The sequence below is a fragment of the Anolis carolinensis genome, chromosome 2 (assembly GCF_035594765.1).
Source record: "Anolis carolinensis isolate JA03-04 chromosome 2, rAnoCar3.1.pri, whole genome shotgun sequence".
NCBI classification, from domain to species: domain Eukaryota; kingdom Metazoa; phylum Chordata; class Lepidosauria; order Squamata; family Dactyloidae; genus Anolis; species Anolis carolinensis.
In genome coordinates, this window is record NC_085842.1 from 86,734,410 (window position 1) to 86,756,867 (window position 22,458).

A 22,458-nucleotide genomic window follows, 5' to 3' on the forward strand; every position below is an offset into this window, starting at 1 on the left:
CCCAGCCCGAGCGAGGCCCAATCAGGCTCCGGCAGGGGCGGGACGGCGGGCCTCCTGTAATATGAACTCCTTGTACAGTAATTGAATTAGAGACCCGAATAGGAGCCTGAAGGTGCTGCGGATGGAAAGAGAGGTAACCCGCCATAAGGGGATGAGGTGGTGCTGTCTAGTTCATCCCAAGCTGAGGGTGTCTATACTCCAGGCCTGGGCAAAGTTGGGCCTTCCCTCCAGGGGTTTCGGACTCCAACTCCCACCGTTCCTCACAGCCTCAGGCCCCTTCCTTTTTCCCCTGAGGCTGTGAGGAACGGTGGGAGTTGGAGTCCGAAACCCCTGGAGGGAAGGCCCAACTTTGCCCAGGCCTGATCTAAAGGCCTCCATGTAAATGTTTGTGTTGTTAATTATATCATCGGCATTTAATGTGTTCTGAAAGCCGCCCTGAGTCCCCTTCTGAGTGAGAAGGACGGGGTATAAAAAGGTAAAGGTTTTCCCCTGACGTTAAGCCCAGTCATGTCAGACTCTGGGGGTTGGTGCTCGTCTCCATTTCTAAGCCGAAGAGCCGGCGTTGTCCGTAGACACCTCCAAGGTCATGTGGCCGGCATGACTGCATGGAGCGCCGTTACCTTCCCGCCGGAGCGGTACCTATTGATCAACTCACATTGGCATGTTTTCGAACTGCTCGGTTGGCAGAAGCTGGAGCTAACAGCGGGCGCTCACTCCGCTCCCGGGATTTGAACCTGCGACCTTTTGGTCTGTAAGTTCAGCAGCTCAGTGCTTTAACACACTTCGCCACCGGGGTATAAATACTGCAAATAAATAAATAAAATCTTATTCAAAGCAGATAATGTGGATTATCTGATTTGATAATCTGGATTATATGGCAGTGTAGAAGGGGCTTCACTTTGCCAGGAAAACTTCTGCTATGACATAGATGCCTCACTCTCTAATTGCTATAAAGATGAGTTCCCTGAGTTTATATGAAGGAAATGCACTCCATACATTATCAGAGCACTGGTGCCTCATGATGACCACATGGTTGGGAAACCTACTACCCTGTTTCCCTGAAAATAAGACCTAGTAGATGTTTTGCTGAATTGCTGAAGTAAGACCTAGCAACGTTTTTATTTGGAAGCATGCCTGCCAAACAGAACACCACGGCATGCAGGATTGGTAAATATATGTAGCATAGATTGTTGTACATGGAAATAATGGTAATAACAAGAAATTCTTGATAGGATTCACAGTTTGTCTGGTTATGCTGGTTTGTGATGACAACTACTGTACTACTGTAATAAATGTTGATTTTTGTTCAACAATAAATGTGAATTCTTTTTCATAGAAAAATAAGATATCCCCTGAAAATAAGACCTAGCACATCTTTGGAAGCAAAAATTAATATAAGACACTGTCTTATTTTCGGGGAAACACGGTAATACGAATCCCAAGTGATATATGTTTTCATCGCTACAATTGGGGGAGCTCTATTAAATTAACTGCATGGAAAGTATGGCAGTAACACAGCAAATGTGATACTCTGTGAAGTATCAGGATCCTTTAATCCAGTCACGGGCTGTTAGAAAGGTTTGGAGTCCTCGTGGACAACATGAGCCAACAATGTGATGCAGCAGCTAAAAAAAACCAATGGAATTTTGGCCTGCATAAATAGGAGTCTAGTGTCTAGATCCAGGGAAGTCATGCTACCCCTCTATTCTGCCTTGGTCAGACTATACCTGTCATCACACTGTGTCCAGTTCTGGGCACCGTGATTGAAAGGAGATGTTGACAAACTGAAATGTGTCCAGTGGAGGGCGACTCAAAGGATCAAGGGTCTGGAGAACAAGCCCTACGAGGAGCAGCTTAAAGAGCTGGGCATGTTTAGCCTGCAGAAGAGAAGGCTGAGAGGAGACATAAGAGCCATGTATAAATATGTGAGGGGAAGTCATAGGGAGGAGGGAGTAGGCCTGTTTTCTGCTGCCCTGGAGACTAGGACGCGGAACAATGGCTTCAAACTACAGGAAAGGAGATTCCCCCTGAACATTAGGAAGAACTTCCTCACTGTGAGAGCTGTTCAGCAGTGGAACTCTCTGCCCCGGATTGTACGAGAGGCTCCTTCTTTGGAGTCTTTTAAGCAGAGACTGGATGGCCATCTGTCGGGGGTGTTTTGAATGCGATTTCCTGCTTCTCACCAGGGGGTTGGACTAGATGGCCCACAAGGTCTCTTCCAACTCTTCTATTATTATGATTCTAAGATGGGGAGTTCCTTGAGTTTATATGAAGGAAATGCACTCCGTACATTATCAGAATACTGGTGCCTCATGATGACAACATGGTTGTGAAACCTGCTGCTGCTAGTATGAATCCCAAGTGATGCATGTTTTCATCTTTACAATTGGGGAAGCTCTATTAAATAAACTGCGTGGAAAGTATGGTAGTAACACTTATGACAAAAGTGATACACTGGGATGTATCAGGATCCTTTAGTCCTGGCATGTGCTGTTAGGAATTTTGGGAGTTGAAGTCCAAAATACCTAGCAGGGTGAAGTTTGCCCATGCCTACTTTATTTCCTATGGCATTCCCTCTCCATTGCTTGCCTCCCATCTCTTTCCTTGTTGCTTCCCATGGGCAGGACTGAGAGATCTGTTGCCTGAGGCAAAAAGCAAAAGAAGGAAATTGGTCTGATGATGGGACTCGTGAGTCCCTCGCTACATCTGAGGTCAGCAGGAGGGTTCAAGGAATTTAGGAGAGGCCACGGGATTCAGATCTATGCTACTCTAAATGATGGCCCTTGGACCACTGAGCTATTGGCTGTCCATCTCTGGTATGTTTCCAGAAAAGAAGGAGAGCTGTAGCCAAGGGTGCTACCCCTGATAAATTGATGGCGGGGGGATGCTAGCCTCCCATATTGGATATCATAAGAAGCACTGGTGCAGAGAACTGAGTTCTCCAACTGATTGGACCTGAAGGCAGCCCAGGATCCATGGGCAGGGAGGCTTCTATTGGAGACTCCCAGCATTAGCTGCCTAACAGTAGGGCTACCCAGGTCTTGCCCCAGACTATATTTTGGGCATGTTTCTAATCATTGCCTTGTTGTTTATCTTTCCTGCCTTGCAGCCTCTGCCATCTGGAAGCCTTTTGCTCATTAAGGCAATTTAACTCACTCGGTTTGTTATCCCCTGTGTGTGAAACTCCTCCTCTTTCTTCTCACGTCTACCCTCAAAACACACCTTTTTTGTGAAAACGTGGACTTCACCCTTTGTCTTCATCCCTAACAGTAACCAAGAGTAAGTGCTTATAAATTGCATTTCCTCACATACATCCTTTACTCCTTTTGTCTCTTACTTTTATTTATTTTTCTTGTGGTCTATAACGCATCATGAATAACCTGGTCATCTGTGTGTGTGAGAGAGAGAGAACGAGAGAGATTGTTCAAAATAATCCAGCAATTTCCTCTAATCTTTCAGTTGAAGCACTCTGATGTGTCGCCCATATACTTTCTCCTACGTCAAATCCTTTACGTTAATTCCTTGGATTACAGTGTCTTCATTTCCCATACACCTGGATTACCCTACCTGTTCAGTAGCAGCAGCCTCCTCATTCACCCATTTATCCCTCCCTATAATCTTCACCACTCAGGCGAGGAATTTCCCAGCTCCTGCCTGCCTTAGTGGTTATCTGAACTGAGCTAAATCTTAACCTCAGGTATCAGATGTGGCGGGAATCCACAGATGGAGCAAAAACTTTGCATTTCCAGTATTATGCAAATGTCTATAAAGGCAGCAATGTAGATATAGGGAAAATATGTGTGTTTGCGTATTATTCTTAAAAATGAATTTGAAAATAATTATGTGAATCTATACTGTCAAGCAGCCTTCACTTGAGACCTCTGGAAATCAATTTCTTTGTTAACTACAAGATCCATTTTCTTCATACTTTGTCTGTTTGGAGGAGGTACTCCCTTTCTCATTCATGTCCATTTCAACCTATCTTTGAGAAAACTGTCAAGGTCTATGAATCTGTCAGAAGTTGGTTTGATAGAAGATATCAGAACTAAATTGTTTGTTTTTCAATTTGAGGGGGATGTTAATAATCACGTAAGGGCCATGACTGTATGCATACAGTTACATAAACCCTTACCCTTTGAGATTTTCAGCCCTGCCATGAAGTAGGATTCCAGTAAAAATTAGCCTGTTTTATTCAGCAGGGTGGACCCTCATTTGGGAGTCAAATTTATAATTTTTTTAAGTGGGTTTCTTTTAAAAAAAACATAGGAGGCATTTCCTCAGTGTATGTAATGAGAACAATATCCACAGCTGTGAGAAAATGAAAAATATCCATAACATGCCTGAAGTCTGAGCACAATGGCTATGTTTCTCTGCTTCTGATTGTTTAAGTGTGTGTACATGTATGTATGTGGGTAAAGGTTTCCCCTTTACATTAAGTCTAGTCGTGTCCGACTCTGGGGATTGGTGCTCATCTCCATTTCTAAGCTGAAGAGCTGGTGGTGTCTGTAGCTGGCATGACTGCATGGAGCATCATTACCTTCCCACCAGAGTGGTACCTATTGATCTACTCACGTTGCATGTTTTCGAACTGCTAGGTTGGCAGATGCTGGGGCTAACAGCGGGAGCTCACCCTGCTGCCTGGATTCAAACTGCTAACTTTTCAGTCAGCAAGTTCAGCAGCTCAGCGGTTTAACGCACTGCCTCGCCGGGGGATCCTATGGAGATACACAAACACACCACACACACACGGTATATACGAATATAGAGACATATATGTCATGTAGCATTGGGTCCAGGTGCAGCTTCGTTCAGGAAATGTTTGGCCCTCAAGAGGTTTTATGCTACTTCTCCTTTAGTTCCTTACCTCGGCTGTGACTTTTGGGAGCTGATATTCAGAAGATCTACATACAGAAACAGTATTTCCTCATGCTGGTGTTACACCTTCCCTGGAACACGAGGTATGCTTTTCTTGCTGGAACCATATGGGAACATTTCATGAAGAGTATTCCTGATCCTATTGATACTTCTGTCATGCAGTGTTTTGCTTGTTCCAGTGGTTTCCTTGTGACACACCAAATCAGTATGGCTAATCTGTAAAGGGAGACTTAAAATAGAGCAATCTGCTTTGATTTCTTCCCATCCCACATATATTACTCACGATATTACTGCTCTGAATCCCAGTTACAATGGGGTGGAGGGTGGGGCAGGTTCATGATATCCTGCTTCTGCCCAGCCACTCTGGGAAGCATTTTTCTAGGCTTGGTGGACCCTTGGCCTAATCCACCAGGGATCTTCTTATTTTTGTATATTTATCTGCTGTTTCTACTAGGAGATGTATGGGCAGCCAGAGACTCGGTGGATTAAGTGTCAGTTTACAAAGAGGCCTGGGGTATGTGTGTGTGTGCACTTGTGTTCATCTACAGTCCCTCTTTTGACCAACCTCAACAATTAAACAAAGGGATTTCCAGTTACTGGCTGCACATATTTTGACTTAAAGCTCCTGTGACGTCTGTGAGCTTCATTGTGGCTAAGATACGAGACACAATTGTCTGTTTGCACTGGGGCCATAGCTGGAACAAACATTATCTGATGCAGGGCTGTCCCAAAATGTTTAGCTGGGTGAGGCAAAGGGCAGTATATTGCTCCTACATTCAATCCATGTACAGAAGCTTGGCTGAATTAGCAATTGGAACCATATCGCAACACTAGCAATGGGGTAGGGACCTCCACCACACTTGGCAGCCAATATAGTTGGTGTAGGACAGGCTATGCAACTCAGACATGTCCTCCAACCAGATGTGAAAGACCAGGGGGCCCAAGGGGACAGCTTTGAGAAGAGGTGGCTGCCACCTGACATTGGATCTTGATGCAATTGATATGCTTTGCCTTATGGTGGGGACTGCTCTGATTGAAGCTTGGCACCTAAGACCATCTGGGCATTACAGTAACTCATTGTGAATGGGATCAAGGCAGCTTCACATCTGGTTTCCTTTGGAGCATGAATGCTGTAACCAATGGTGAGAGGTGCTTGAGTACTGGGTCAGTGTGTCCAGACCCAGGGTATTTCCCCAAATCAAGCTGGCATGAGTCGAGACTTGAACAGCCTCGCAGCAATGGAGGGCACCCCGCCCAGTCTGCAAGGTCTTCCTTCTCCTTTCATCCTACTCATTCCTGCGAGCTCGGGCTGTCAGGTGCAAGCTGTGGCAGCTCCCGGGTACACACCCACAGAGACCGAGGGCAACTGGGCTCGAGCCATTTCTATGGCAGGAAGTCAGGCCTTTTCCTTACAGATCAGTGAGGGGGGGGGGGGGGGAGTGGACTGTGTGGGAGAAGGGTGTGAGCAGCATTGTGGGTAAGAACTTTTGACAGCAGGACTGATTGTCTGGCTTTCCTCTTGGGGATAGACCTAGCCTTATATTCTTCAGAGTGATTGTTTGCCTGGAGAATGGGCTGGAGGTTTTCAGACCCTAAATTCAATCTCTCCAGTCCTGATTCCTGATATTGTGAGGGTGATAATGCTGCCATTTAATGCTCAGGATGTCTCACAATGTGGAAACTTTAATCAGGGTGGGAAGCTTGCTGGAATTGGGCAGGAGGCACTTTTACCCACCAACACATTTTTCAACCAAAAGCCTCCCTGTAGCAGAGTTGGGGCTATTTGTTACAATTTCCCCTGGGACCTGTTTCAGAGAAATCCCACCTCTGGTTTAGGAAGGGAGAACATTTTGGGGACTAAAATAGGTTAGAGAAGGATGAATGACCCCAAATGGCCAATTATCTGCCCAAAGTTCTTCTGGAGGCACACTGTCCATTTTTGGCTTCTGTGCTGGTATTGGGGAGACACAGGAGTACAAACATGTTCTTGGAGCCCATATGTGGGTTGAATCTGGCAATTGGTCCACCTCTCCTTTGCATGGATATTGTTCTTAGACAGATTAGAATACCATTGTCCTGGTCAGTTGCTTCACATAGAAATTATTCAGTCAAACAATTTTCAAGCAAACTCTTGACTTGAACAGCTGTAATAGAAAGGAAAAGCTATAATGAAAAAAGAAGAGATACGGTAGTATTACTCTGTCCTTTTATTTGTTGTGTTGTGGAAAGTTGTTTCTTGGGTCTATAGGGAGAGGTCTGGGATTTCTCTTTCCTTTCCTTTTCTTTTGGTGTAGGAACCAAATTCCAATTTGGGAAGTGTCTTCTTGTGGACCGCATTCTAACTGTGTGTGAATTGTGGGCATGGTTTTTAGAGTGAAAGGAAAATAAGTAGAGCCAGATATAATTTGTGTGTGTGTGTGTGTGTGTGTGTGTGTGTGTGTGTGTTTATTCTTCCTGATCCCCAGCAAGCAAAGCATAACACAGTTCTATCCATGTCTACTCAGGAGTAAGCACAGTCAGAGATTCCGAAGTAAGCGTTACTGTCATGCAAGCAGCTTCCTAGGCTTTAATTAGTGCATTATCTTCAATCACTGTTTACAGTCACAGTAGATGAAGCTTGCATGCCTGATGGAAAACTCTATGGGCTGAATTTAGCCTCCGGGGCAGATATTTCCCATCCTTGGTCTACTAGATTGTATGGTGCTCCTGGTATGGAACTACAGCTCTTGATGTTCCTCACCTTTGCTTATAGAGGCTTTGGTTGCTGGGAATTGCTGTTCAACAAAGCCTAGAGAGCTGCATAGTTCCCAGTTGTGGCCCACAGAACACCAGCTCTCCTGGACTTTGTTGTTATTCACAAGAATCCTTGCAGTTTCACCATTAAACACAAATGCTTGGCACTAATATCTGCAAGAAAGCTTATATGCCTGTGTGCCTATGTGTATGTTCTTTTGGTTCTTTTCCTGCTGTTTGTAATTTAGGATTGCCACAGTGTTAACTGATCTCTGCAGCAATGCCTTTAACAGCATCCTGATGTGCAGAGATCACCAAATGACAATGCTTGCCTATGCACTGCAAGAGCATTCAGTGTTTGAGGCTGGCATAAGAAAAGATTGGGACAGGATTTTTTTCCTGGACAGTTGACAATCCTAATGCATTTGAATAATCTGGAAATTGGGTTCGAGGAATTTCTTCCCACTTTCTCTTAGTGCACAGTACAGACCATGTCAGGAAATAATGATTATGCATTAGAAACTTTATCCTGTCTTTTTGAGCTTCTACCCTCTTTGGATGCAGATCCAAAAAAAAAAAAATTGATAGAACAGATACACAGGTACATCGGAAAACTACATTAGACTAAGAAGCTGCTCCAGCCAGCTTCTTTATTTAGCAATAAACTATGATATTTATTTGGCAGGCGCTATTGCTGTGTGTTCATGTGTTCCTCAGAGTTAATACATAAAGACTGGATGACACATTTGTACCTTTCCCTGCCCATGTGAGTGCCTCCAGGGACCCTCACCCAAGCAGAGTCTTCAGATACACGTCCACACTAGTGTTCAGTGACACAGTTAAGCTGGCCCCCCTTATATGTTTGCTGGGAGCCAATGTCGTGAGAAGTAGTCGCGGTGGCGCAATGGGTTAAACCCTTGTACCGGCTGAACTGCTGACCTGAAGGTTGGTTTGCTGACCTGAAGATTGTCGGTTAGAATCCGCAAGACGGGGTGAGCTCCCATCTGTCAGCTCTAGCTTGTGGGGACATGAGAAAAGCCTCCCAGCTAACACATCCAGGGTATTCCCCGGGCAACGTCTCTATAGACGGCCAGTTCTCTCACACCAGAAGCGACTGACAGTATGTTCTCAATACGATAAAAATGTCATGAGAAATCTCCTTGCCTCATTTCAGTAACTTAATGAGTGGCTCCTTTGTGCTGTGTGGCAAAGACATGACTAAGGACTATTCCCAAAGCTATCCCAACCTTCCTCTTTTCTATCCACGCAAGCATCCTCTCTTCTCCAAGGTCTGATGTTTTTCCCATGTCTGTCTTTTGGTTCTGTTTTGCTCTCAAGGGTCCCCTGAGTTGCTAAGCCAAGTCTTCCTCCCAGACTTTGCACAAGCTGCCGTCAATGCATCTGTCTTGTGAGCCTGGCCTTTCCTTTGCTGCAGAAGCGGATGTGGAGCCTTCCCACCCCCTCTTCTTGGCGCTTCCTGTACGAAATCTTTACAGAGTCTTGCCTCCCCCACCCCACAAGGGGCCTCTGGACAAGGCCAAGAGAACTTCCTCTTTCTGCTGCAACTTCACGTCTGTGAAGAAGTAAATACTTGTGGAGGGGTGGTTACAGAAGTATAGGATAAGGACAGACAGTCCCATTCGCAGACCCTTGAAGCTGTCTGGCAACTTAAGCCCCTTGAATTACTTGCCTGCAAAAGTGTAACACACTCTGGTTCTGAGCTCAGAAAAGTTTCCAAGGTCTGGTTCTGCTCTCCCACCTTCTCAATTTTGACAGGCTAGTTTCCTCCTCTGTGTCCCAGACCTCATTGAGGAATGATTATTTCAGCCTGTTGTTGTTTCTTGCAAACACTTCTCACTCATTTATTCCTTATAGGACCTTCCATATTTCTGCTATCACACCTCTTCCAGTCCTTTTCTGATCCTTCTCTAAGTAGTGATAAAACAGGTTTTTCTAAAAGGCCCTTAATTTCTAAACTCAATGATGAATGTGGAGGAAATGTTTTTCTGAAGCTTACTCCACAGCCTATTCACACCCATGTCCGCCACAGTTGATATGGGACACTGTTTTCTCCCTCTGCCTCAGTCCCGGGCTTTCTACACTTTGAGCTTTCATGGTGCCCATTGAACCTGACCACAGCTATGTGAACATGTTTGCTGTATAACTATATTTAGGTATCTTTCTTAAGCTTTAAAATGTACCATAGGCTTGTAAGCATCTCTAATTATGTTTCCAACAAAGTAGCCCAAATCTAGAAGAAAATCCACATGGGCGGGAGGGTATTACACCAATGTACAAACAACTACATTTTTTAAAGTCACAAGATTTACCCCCAAGGAATGCGGTTCTCCTTAAAAATAAAATAAAATAACACTTTGGATTGCCATCTGACTGACTGAACAAACCCCTCTTGACCTTCAATGCAGCAGTAAGAAGCTGCAAATTTAGCCATAAATGGGAGCAGAATTTACATGGAAACATGTAAAGTGCCAAGATTTCTCTTTCCTCAGCTCTCTTGGTTGCTTCCTGCAGCAATTTGACTGCACACAGGACAGAGTCATCTATAGTTGTCGTAATTCAGAGCTTGGAAAGACTACGTTTTTAGTTTAGGAGCCCCAGAGTAAAGTCTGAAACTTCCTAACTGTGAGAGCTGTTCAGCAGTTGAACTCTCTGCCTTGGAGTGTGGTGGAGGCTCCTTCTTTGGAGGCTTTTAAGCAGAGGCTGGATGGCCATATGTCGGGGGTGCTTTGAGTGCAATTTTCCTGCTTCTTGGCAGGGGGTTGGACTGGATGGTCCGTGAGGTCTCTTCTAACTCTTATGATTCTATGAATTCCAGAATTGCTGCCTTTCTAAGTCAGAATTGGAGCAGTTTTGGCACTCCAGATGTTTTTAACTTTTGCCACTGCGGTTGTTAACCACTGTCAAGCCAGGATTGACTTATGTGACCTTGGGGACATCTGCACTGTGAAACTAATGCAGTTTGACAAGACTTTAACTGCCATGGCCCAATGCTATGGAATCATGGGAGTTGTAGTTTTACAAGGTCTTTAGCCTTCTCTGCCAAAATGAGTCCTAGCTCCACTGAGAGAGAGAACATCACTAGCAGCCAAATGGAGAAGTTGCATGGAGCACAAGCACCCAGTTGGCAAGCTGTTTAGGCCACGAAAGTTGGAATAAAATCAGGAATTTAAAATGGGAAGCAGGAGAGGGAGGGGAGAATCTAGCAGCTCTCTAAGTCAGGGGTCCCCAAACTAAGGCCCATGGGCCGGATGTGGCCCTCCAAGGCCATTTACCTGGCCCCTGCCCTCAGTTTTAGACATAGGCTCTCCCAAAGTCTGAAATGACTTGAAGGCACACAATAACAACAATCCTAATTAACTTGACTATCTAATTGGCCAGAAGCAGGGCCACACTTCCCATTGAAATCCTGATAGGTTTATGTTGGTTAAAATTGATCTTTATTTTTTAAATATTGTATTGTTCTTTCATTGTTGTTTTTTTGTGTGTGCTACAAATAAGACATATGCAGTGTGCATAGGAATTTGTTCGGTTTTTTTTTAATGATAATTTGGCCCCTCAACAGTCTGAAGGATTGTAGACTGGCCCTCTGCTTTAAAAGTTTGAGGACCCCTGCTGTAAGTGGTTTATTTCTGTCTACTTCTTCTAATACACTGATGGAGTGATATTGAAGCCGCAAGTACTGAAGCACAGTTTTAAAAGGTGTTTAAGGACTAGCAACTCTGCTTTGCTTTTAAAACCTTCAGCACAATCATGGTTCATGGTTCTCTTGTGCAAAGTGAAATGAAATGAGACAACAGGTTGTGGGCAGACTCTCCTGGTAGCTGAGTTGCCTGCTGGCCCAGGCCTGTTCTCTTGAGAGAGATGCCATGATGATTGATGGATGCATCTTCCCATGAAGGCATAGGGAAGAGTAGATGGACAGAAAGGCACTCACAGGGATACATCTGCATTGTATCTGAATCAGTTTGACCCCACTTTAATTGTTGTGGCTCAATGCTATGGAATCATGGAAGTTGTAGTTTGGTGAGGCACCAGTACATTTTGGCAAAAAAGACAAATGACCTTGTCAAACTCCAACATCCAGGATTCCATAGCATTGAGACACGGCAGCCAAAGGGGTGTCAAACTGCGTTCATTCTGCAGTGTAGATCAGGGATGGGCAAACTTCGAACCTTCAGATGTTCTGGATGTCAACTTCCACAATCTGAGAGTTAAAGTCCAAAACACCTGGTGGGCTGAACTTTGCCTATGTAGATGCGCCCAAGATGAGCATGATTAACCGCTGCCTGTTTTCTTTTGAAAACCCATGCGTTAAATGATGGTAGCATGACACAAGAGTGCACCCTTGTGGTCACTGCATAGAAATTCTTGACTAGCTAGCAAAAGCTGGAATGCAATGGAGCTGAGCATGGTCAGAGACTAATGTATTTCTTGTTGCTGTATTCTGTGAAGAGAGTATTACACCAATGCTTATGGGGTTTCTTTCCTCAGATGTCAAAATAACTTGGCAAGTTTTGATATGCATGTGTGTGTACAAGTTCCTGGTTCATGTGAAGGGAAAAATACACAAGAAAGAGTCCAGGTAGAGCAGGCATGGGCAAACTTGGGCCCTCCAGGTGTTTTGGACTTCAACACCCACAATTCCTAACAGCCTCATCTTAAGCGGCTGAGGGGGAAATGGAAGGGGCCTGAGGCTGTTAGGAATGGTGGAAGTTGAAGTCCAAAACGCCTGGGGAGGGCCCAAGTTTGCCCTTGCCTGAGATAGTGTTTCTGTATCTTTGATGGTTGCGGAGGAAGAAGACTGCTTGTTACCTGGTTATAAACTCTACAAGTTAGCTGGCATTGCCCCTCCTGACGTGCAACGGGAAGTTGCTGCTAACGGTGAGAGAAATAAGGTCGAACATTGTGAAAGCCACCCATTGCATGACTATCAACTTCCTCCCACCAGACTCAAATCAAGGAAAAGCTTCATGAGAACCACCACTCCTCTTGATGTTCCCCCAGCAACAGCAAGGGTGTCCCTCTGGGCACCTAAACCAGGCAATTCCAATGGCCCCCCATGAGGCTCTTCTTCCATGGGCAAACCAAGAATGGGCAACTTGGAAGTCCCTGAACAGACTCAGAAGCGGAGTGGGCAGATCAAAAGACAACCTGGCAAGATGGCACTACCTGGAGCAATCCTCCACCTTGTGTGACTGTGGAGCTGAACAAACAACTCCGCATATGTATACTTGCCCACAATGCCCTGCCTCATGTACGGAGGAGGAGGAGTTGTTTAAAGCTACGGACAATCCGGTCGCTGTTGCCCGCTTTTGGTCTAAAACTATTTAGCTGTTTGTGATTCCTTTATTTTTATCACTTTCGGACTTGTTTGTTATGCAATGCTTTTGACACAAAATAAATAAACCTGGTTATGTGACAGGTAACACCTTCTGAAATTCCCTCCAGACTGGCAGCCCTATTTGTTACATCGTTCATTGTCTTGCCAGGCTATGGGCCCTTCCATACAGCCATATAACTCAGAATATCAAGGCAGTTAATCCACAATATCTGATTTGAACTGGGTTATCTGAGTCCACACTGCCATATAGCCCAATTCAAAGCAGATAATGTGAGATTTTATACAGCTGTGTGGAAGGGGCCTATGTATAATTGGCTGAAGACAAGAAAGCTTGAGTAAGAACACTGTATTTACGCATTGCAGCTTTTATTCGCTTATGCATTGTGATCTGTACATCCCCCATTCATCTCTCACTGTATACATTCAAAATCTCTGACTCAGGCCCCTTCTACACTGCCATATAATCCAGATTATCAAAGCAGATAATCTACATTATCTGCTTTGAACTGGATTATATTTGTCTACTGCCAGATAATCCAGTTCAAAGCAGATAATCTGAATTTTATATGACAGTGTAGAAGGGGCCTCTGTTACACCATTTTGGCCTATGATCTTACTTTACTCACATCGTGAGCTCTCCTTGGTTTTACATCCTGCTTTTCCTTCAGGGAACTCTCCTTCCACCCTTTCTATTCTCACAACAACCATGTAAATTATCTTAGCCTGAAACAGAGTTGCCAGGTGAAATAAAGGATAAGGTTCCTGTCCATGTAATGCAGTGGTTCTCAACCTGTGGGTCCCCAGGTATTTTGGCCTACAACTCCCAGAAATCTCCACCAGTTTACCAGCTGTTAGGATTTCTGGGAGTTGAAGGCCAAAACACCTGGGGACCCACAGGCTGAGAACCACTGTTGTAATGGTTGTGTAGACAAGGACGCTTCACCTTTTACAAAGGTTGGGGTATGGCATACATAGCTTACAAAACAGAGCTTTGACAAGTTACCATTTTAGATTCTAGCTTGCAGAGTCTCTAAGCCAGCAAGGCTAGAAATATTTCCAAACTCTGCTACAAGATTCTCACCAACTGCTTCATGTATTCATCTTTTTTAAAACAGCCTATCTTTTAGTATGGAAACACATTTTTACCCTTCTATTATCATAATATATAGGCAGATATGTCTCACTAAGGCTGGATCTACACTGCCCTATATCCCAGGATCTGATCCCATATTATTTGCATGCTTCCTAAAAGTGGCATGAAATTGCATTGATGCCTTTCCCCCTCCCACACAACCCAGCAATGTACACACTCGCCACCACACACAGGGTTTTATTTTCTCACTATGTATTGAAAAGGGCTGGGCAGATCTCATATGCGAACCTTGAAGCCCTGCTGTGGCTTGCCTAATGTCATTAGCAACACAGCTGTGGCAACTAAAGGAGGCAAATACACAAAGCACAGATTAATTCTGGCTTCAGGCACAGCACCATGGGATTAGGGTGGCCACTGTCCCTTTTGCTGGTCTTCGCTACCTGTGTGACAGGTAAGGGTTACGAGGAGAAGAGAGGGCAGCTCTAATGCCATATGAACATATTACTTCACAATACTCAAGCAGGAGATTCCATCCTCTTCCCATCAATCCCAGCAGAGATGGCACTGGGGCCCCTTCTACACTGCCATATAGTTCAGATTGTGAAAGCAGATAATCCACATAATTCCACAGAGCCATATAACCCAGAATATCAAGGCAGAAAATCCCACAATATCTGATTTGAACTGGGTTATCTGAGTCCACACTGCCATATACTCCAGTTCAAAGCAGAAAATGTGGGATTTTTTTCCAGCTGTGTGGAAGAGGTCTCAGACACTGGAAAGACTTTTTCCAAAGTGAGTTTGATAAATGAGTACAAAGATAGCGCATATGCATTCTCCCTGATAAATACTATTTTGAATAGTGCCATGTTGCAGACAAAGAGCTACTTTACACATGTATATGCCTCATTTTATTAAAGGAGTTAAGACCTGCATCTTCCTAGGTTCCCCCATCCATTTAAGCCCTCACATATTTGAGGAAGTCATTTGTTCCTTTTTTTTTTTACTTGTACACTGGAAGGATGTCTACTTATTTGTTTCACCAGTGCCAGGAAGATGCTAACAAGCTTTTCTCTGATGTTCTTTCCCCCAATTTTAGATCCAGCCACAGGAGCCATAGGTAAGGAGATCTACAAATCCCTTCCTTAACAGAGTTGGTCAGCAGTGGTGGAGAAACAAAAACTTGTACGGTACAAAAACAAGGCTCTTGTGCACAGCAGCTGAGAAAACAAAGCCAGCTGTGCTTAATGTAGGCAAATATGGGTTATAGTCTACCAGGTGTATGTGAACACATGTGCCTCCAGGTGGGCACACAGAAGACACCGATGTGCCTAAAGTTCCAAAGTGTTGAGAAAGTGTGAAAACTAGTTACTGTTAGAGCTTTGCAAGGCACACATTCCCCAGCAAAAATAATATTGTTCCATAGGGAAGACCTAAATTAGTTTTTACTTTAGATTGAAAGCAGATTTTTGCTTCAGGTGGGGAAAAAGAGGCAGGTTGCAAATATGAAAAATATTTAAAATCTAAACAAAACTGATCAATATTAATAATCATATAATTGCAAAATATAAATTCCCCATCTCAAGCCACTACAGGCAACATATGACATACTATTGTTAACTCAGTGCTGCTCAAACTGGTGGTCCCTGGGCCAGTGAGCCAGTTCCCCAAGCCATTGGCTCCTGGTCTTTGATGAATTTCCAGGAAAGAAAGACACAAGTTGTGCCAATAGACACAAAAATGGTGTCAGTCCCTGGCATACTGGGTAAAAAAATGTCAGTCTCCCACATCAGGTGGGAGGTACTAAATGAACTGAAACTTGTTGGATTTCAGTATATCATTCTGCTTCTGTTCATACATTTTACTGTCTTGTCAACCTCCTTTTTATTTTTCATTTGAGCATCTCCGTGGTTTCCCTTATTTATTTTCTTGTTTGCTTGCTTGTATATTAAAAAGACATATAGCTCACCCTATCAACTTCAGTTTCATAGCAGCTTGCAATCAAATTATGTTTTTGAAAATTCTCAAAACAAATGATAGAGCACAGACAGCAGCAGCATAGTTAAACAATCAAGTTAAAAGAGCAAAGAAAGAACATATGGAGCCAATATAATAAAATCACTGCAATAAAATTGGCCTAACACATAAATTCTTCTCCAGACTATCCCTGCTCCTTTACTGACCTTCTTTCCCAGTTTTTTTTTGTTGTGACAGAAACGACTTGAGAATATACTGCAAATCGCTTCTGGGGTGAGAGAATTGGCTGTTTACAGAGACGTTGCCCAGGGGATGCCCGAATGTGTTATCTGGGGGCTTCTCTCATGTCCCTGCAAACTAGAGCTGACAGACGGGAGCTCACCCCGTCTCACAGATTTGAACCAGTAACCTTTAGGTCAGCAATCCAATCTTCAGGTCAGCAGTTCAGCCAGCACAAGGGTTTAACCCAGTAATGTCTTTGTCATATATTGATGCTCTCTTCCCATAGACCATCACCTCACTGTATGATCCCATAGGTCAGTGGTTCTCAACCTTCCTAATGCTGCAACCCCCTAATACAGTTCCTCGTGTTGTGGTGACGCCCAACCATAAAATTATTTTTGTTGCAACTTCATAACATTTTGCTACTGTTATGAATCATAATGTAACTATATGATAAGCAGGATATATTTTAATTCACTGGACCAAATCTGGCATAAATACCCAATACGCTCAAATTTGAATACTGGTGGGGTTGGGGGGATTGATTTTGTCATTTGAGAGTTGTAGTTGCTGGGCTGTATAGTTCACCTGCAATCAAAAAGCATTCTGAACTCCTCCTATGATGGAATGGAACCAACTAGGCACACAGAACTCTCATGACCAACAGAAAATACTGGAAAGGGTTGGTGGGGATTGACCTTGAGTTTTGGAGTTGTAGTTCTCCTACATCCAGCCTTCTCTGCCAAAGGGGTTCTAAAGACCATCAGAAATATGTGTTTTCTGATGGTCTTCGGCGACCCCTCTGACACCCCCTCACAACCCCCCCCCCCCCCCCCCGGGGACCTAACCCTCAGGTTGAGAAAAGCTGCCATAGGTATTGGCATTATAAAATGAAAAACTCAACCCAGTACTTCAGGGATGGACAACCATTTAAGGTCCATGAGCTTCTTCCCATAACCCTCAATAGACCTTGGATGATTGTATCCATACACCAGACTCTCCAGCATTTCACAGATAGAGACTAGGACACATGTGGCCAAGCAACATCAGGAGTGTGGTCCAGATGGTAAAAGTGATGAATGAAAAAGAGAAGATCTCCTTCCCTGACCCTGATATAATTTAGCACAAAATATTTTTGCACTTGGAACTTGCAATAATTGAAGTAAACTAAAGAGAAAAGAGAAAATGAGAGGAGAAGAGAGAAACTGAGGCCCCTTCTACACTGCCATATAATCTAGATAATTCACATTGTCTGCTTACAGACACTGGAATTATGAGTCTACACTGCCATATAATCCAGTTCTAAGCAGATAATCTGGATTTTATATGGCAGTGTAAAAGGGGCATGTGACATTTTAGAAGCAGCTCAAAATTTCAGACAGCAGATTCATTGGAGCTGTCTTTGCTAAGGCTCCACTGACTGCCAGTGTGCTGCCGAGCACAATTCAAAGTGCTGGCTTTAGCCTACAAAGCCCTAAACGGTTCTGGCCCAGCTTTCCTGTCCGAACATATCTCCCCTTATGAACCACCTCATAGATTAAGATCATCTGGGGAGGCCCTGCTCTTGGTCCTGCCTGCTTCGCAAGCGCGGCTGGCGGGGACGAGAGACAGGGCCTTCTCGGTGGTGGCCCCTCGGCCGTGGAACTCCCTCCCCAGCGATATAAGATCAGCCCCCTTCCTTCTGGCCTTCAGAAGGAAAGTGAAGTCCTGGCTCTGGAGTCAAGCTTTTGGATAACTGCAGTGCAGTGATGGATGTCTAGTATGTATAATGACCTCAGAATGGCTTTAGACCATGATTTTTTGGACGGCGTGATTTTTAACTGTTGTAATGTTTTACATTTTTATGTTTTAAATTTTAAACATTTAATATTTTAAGTTTTAATTTTATTTGTGTTTTGGTGCATCGAATTGTGCCATGTGTAAGCTGCCACGAGTCCCCTTCGGGGTGACAAAGACCGGGGTATAAATAGGGAAATAAAATAAATAAAATAAAATAAACACTACACTGAACTCGCTCCCAATGTAACGTTTAGTCCCCCATCTCTTTAATATGGACCACAGGTCCTAAGCAGGTATCACTTTTGCCATTTTGGGCTTTCCTTGGGTTCAGTGAGGCTTTTTTTTTCTTTGAGGAAGACATAAACCAGGGATTAGTTCTTATTTACTTCCTGGGCTTAGAACTTGAGCTCTCTTCTGGCAAAATTTCAAAGAGAAGATGAAAGGGCTACAGTTTAGAAAGTACTGGAAAGGAAAGGGCAATTATTTATTTATCCTGGAATGGGAAACATGTGCCTTCCAAATGCTAATAGAACCATGTGCTGTCAGAAACCAGCGCTTGTTGGTGGAGTTTATGCTCTGCATACAGAAGGGTCCATCCCTGGTATTTCCAGATAAACACTGTATGGGGAGATTATTGTCTGAGACACTGAGGTCCTTTCTACACTGCCATATAAAATCCAGATTATCTGTTTTGAACTGGATTATATGGCAGTGTAGACTCATATAATCCAGTTCAAAGCAGATAATGTGGATTATCTGCTTTAATAATCTGGGTTATATGGCAGTGTAGAAAGGGCCTGAACTACTGCTCTCAAGATCTTTCAGAACTGGTTGGATCTAATTAAGGCTGGATCCACACTGCCCTGTATCCCAGGATCTGATCCCAGATTATCTTGCAGTGTAGACTCATCGAGTTCAAAGCAGATAATCTGGTATCACATCCTGGGATACAGGGAAATGTAGACCCAGACTAATAATCTGATAATGTTTGGAGGGCTACAGGCACCTCGGGCTGGATCTACACTGCCAAATTAAACAGATTATCAAAGCAGTCAATCCAGATTATCTCATTTGAACAAGATTATTTATTTACTAAAGATATTTCTACCTGCCTTTCTCCAGGGCCAGACCCAAAGTGATTTACAGCATACAAACATACGATATCAACAATAAAACATAAAATGCACACATTAAAAGATACTAAAAACACATATATGATTAAAAAAACCAACTTCCACCTCCCCTATATCAGGTTCACAGCAGATAATCTGGATTTTATATGGCAATGTAGATAGGGCCTCAGTCCTGTTGTTTTGTCCTTAGTGAGATTAGAAGAAGATTGGCAGAAAGGTGCTTCTGGATGCAGCCCATTATTCTCATTCTATTCAGCAATGAAAGGATCTACACTGCTACGTATATAATGCAGTTTGAACTGCATTATATGCTTAGTGTAAACCTATATAATGCAATTTCAAATTGCATTATGTAGCCGTGTAGATGGATCTATTTATGTCTGCATGTGCCACAGCATATTTCAGTTTATGCTTTTTGAACACACACATTTGTTTTCCTTTTCTAAATGATACTGACATGAAGTGTAGGGTATCACTTCCTTTAGCTATGCTATATTTATAGAGACAATTTTTCTATCAATATAAGGTGCCTAACACTGTCCTAGTAACTGGTATAATGGGGTCAACACTCCCTCACTGCTGCCTTTCTTATTGTAGTGTTTGGTGACATCCCAGGAACAGTGGAGGTGGAAGACAGCACTGCTCCAGGGACAACTGTGGCCAACTTCACTGTCAAATGTACAAACTCCAGTATTACACCCCGTGTAAATCAGAGCGTCAGCCCCGTGACCTCTTTTTTCAATCCACCAAACATTTTGTCTCCTAGCATCTACCAGGTACAAGACACCTATGGATTTCTGGAAGTTTAATTATCTCAAATAATTAAATTCAAATTACCTTGAATTATCTCAAAGAAGGATCTGCAGAAACTCTCGAGACTACCTACCTATACAGTGAAGGCCAAATTAATTAATAGAAAATTAGTTGGGAAGCTACTCAGATTTGCTACAAATGTCTTTTCTCATTCAACCTCTGGATCTTATTCCTGTATTTTAAAAATTTAACTTCTAATTACTTTTGTATTTCGGAAACACATATAAATGCCACTTTTCAGAACCACACAATAAGGCTCATCTAAGATATTTTGCTGCTTTAGCAGAGCAATTAATGCCCTTTCCCCTAGTTCAGCAGTTCTCAAACTGTACTCCGGGTAGCCCATGGGCGTCCATGAGAGGTCCTCAGGGGCTCCGTGAGCACCCTACCTCCTCTGGAGTTTTTGCTATTATTATTATTATTATTATTATTATTATTATTATTATTATTATTCTCACAAAGGCAGAATGGCCATCTGTCAGGGATGCTTTGATTGTGTTTTTCCTGCATGGCAGAAGAGGGTTGCATTGGATGGCCCTTGGGTCCTTCCACTGAAATACTGTTAAGTTTATGTTGGTTAAAATTGTTCTTCATTTTAAACAATGTATTTATTTACTTTTGCAATGTGTGAATTACTTCACACAAATGCTCTCCATCCATCTACCACCGGCTCGGCTCATACCTGATATATTATATTATATGTAAATATTTCTTGGGGCTCCATGAGAAACTTTTGCTTCAAAAAGAGCTCCACAGCTGAAAAAGTTTGAGGTCCCCTGCCTTAGTCCAAGTCAAGACTCTGAGTGCCCAAGGATTACCAAGTTCTTTTGGCACCTGAGGTAGATAATACCCCAAAACACAATCTTCCTTCCTGATAGTAAAAATACAGTACTGTAGTTAGAAAATATATTTGGTTCTCTTTCATGGAACACCAAATATTCTGCTTGAGGTGGACTGGTTGCCTCTTTTTCCTGGGGAAAGCATTTTCAAAATATATAAAGATCTGGTGGTACTTTGTTAGAAAGACACAATTCTAGGGGTATACTTCTTGATGGATGAATGTTTAGGAAAATATGCTGAATTATTTTCCTTTGCTGCCAGGTGAGCCTTAGTCCTAGTGCTGCTCTGGATGCCAAGCAGGTGAATCAGTATGTCTTGACATACAGTGCACAGTGTGCCACAGAATTTGATGAATATTCGCTGTTTATCAAAGTCATTCCAGCAAAGAGATTAGAGTGCAACACCCTCCCTGCTGACATAGGTAAGGCTGCTTATTTTAGATTTATCTGAGATTTTGATATACTCAGCCTAAGTGTCATAACTTCAGTCTTGGACAAAAGATTAATATGGATCTGCTGAGTGGGTAGAGTTGATCTGTTACTGGAAAGCAGTGAGTTCTCCATCTACCTGGAGCGGATTGCGCATGACACAGGCAGACACCAGTCTCTTCTACACTACCCAACTATGGCACTTTAACTGCCAAGATATTATCCTGTGGAATCCTGCTGTTTGCAATTTAAGGAGAATTATTTGGAATTGACTGCCAAAAGGGCTCCTCCCAACAAATCCCGGAATTTCCAGATAACAGCCATGGATGTTAAAGTGGGTTCCTAATGCTGTAATTACATAATGTGAAAGGGACTGCCGTCTTTGCAGAAGGTGGACATGTCTTACAATTATGGAATTGTAAGGCTCTCAAAATGCTAAAAAGCAGGCCATCCCTCAGTCAGTGTCTCTAGTGGCCTCAAAGAATAACATTCAGATTATACAGGAATCTCTCTGCTATTTCCATCTGCCTCTTATTGCAGCTCCATTACAAGTTCCTGAGGATATTACTCCTGGAACATTGATCTACACACCTGTACTGAAGAGGACAGGCACAAGTACCTTGAATGTAAGTTTTTTGCTTGTGGAGATAATCAGACAACATGCTCACAGGAGGCTTTGTCTTTATGCTGAAAAAGAGAGTCATGAAAAGGTGGAGGCTGTCTGGGGGTGGGGAGTGGTGGATCTTGCTGCTGTAATTGGCTATTGGAAGGTAACTTGAGAAAATGGAAGATGGCTTCTCCCAATGTGCCTTGGGTGGGAGGAAAGAGGGAACAGGTTCTGAAGATGGAGTGTCTGTTTTGTAACTTGCCCAGGTGACTTTACCTTCTCCTCACAGTATGCACTTGAGAATTCTTCTCTACCTTTCCAAATGAGTCGTGAAGGGGTGCATGCACCCGCTACAGGCTTTAGTCGTGAGCAAGCTGGCAAGGTAAGTGCTGTTTCTCCTATCTGCTTGGCAGTGTCACATCTGCCATGTCTTTTGGCCATCCTGTTCCATTCCCAAGAACATAATTGCACATATGGTGTGACCCATATCAAACCCTGTAGGAGCTTCACCTAGACAAACAATTTACGAACAACAATTTGTTTGCCCATATGAAACTCCTGTAGGCAAACAAATGATTGTTCATAATTTGTCTGCC

The 22,458-nt window shown here is 43.4% G+C and overlaps 1 protein-coding gene across 1 annotated transcript in view; it reads left to right on the forward strand.

Moving 5' to 3' along the window:
• Positions 1 to 6,312: 6,312 nt before the first annotated feature.
• The window catches only part of cdhr4 (cadherin related family member 4), a 33,430-nt gene continuing 17,284 nt past the window's right edge, over positions 6,313 to 22,458 (forward strand). The window contains exons 1-6 of the mRNA XM_008105005.3: positions 6,313 to 14,514; positions 15,163 to 15,183; positions 19,772 to 19,950; positions 21,089 to 21,248; positions 21,796 to 21,881; positions 22,152 to 22,244. Of these exons, the coding sequence (XP_008103212.2) occupies positions 14,460 to 14,514; positions 15,163 to 15,183; positions 19,772 to 19,950; positions 21,089 to 21,248; positions 21,796 to 21,881; positions 22,152 to 22,244 (594 nt within the window). The 5' untranslated portion in view covers positions 6,313 to 14,459. The remainder of the gene's footprint in view (positions 14,515 to 15,162; positions 15,184 to 19,771; positions 19,951 to 21,088; positions 21,249 to 21,795; positions 21,882 to 22,151; positions 22,245 to 22,458) is intronic.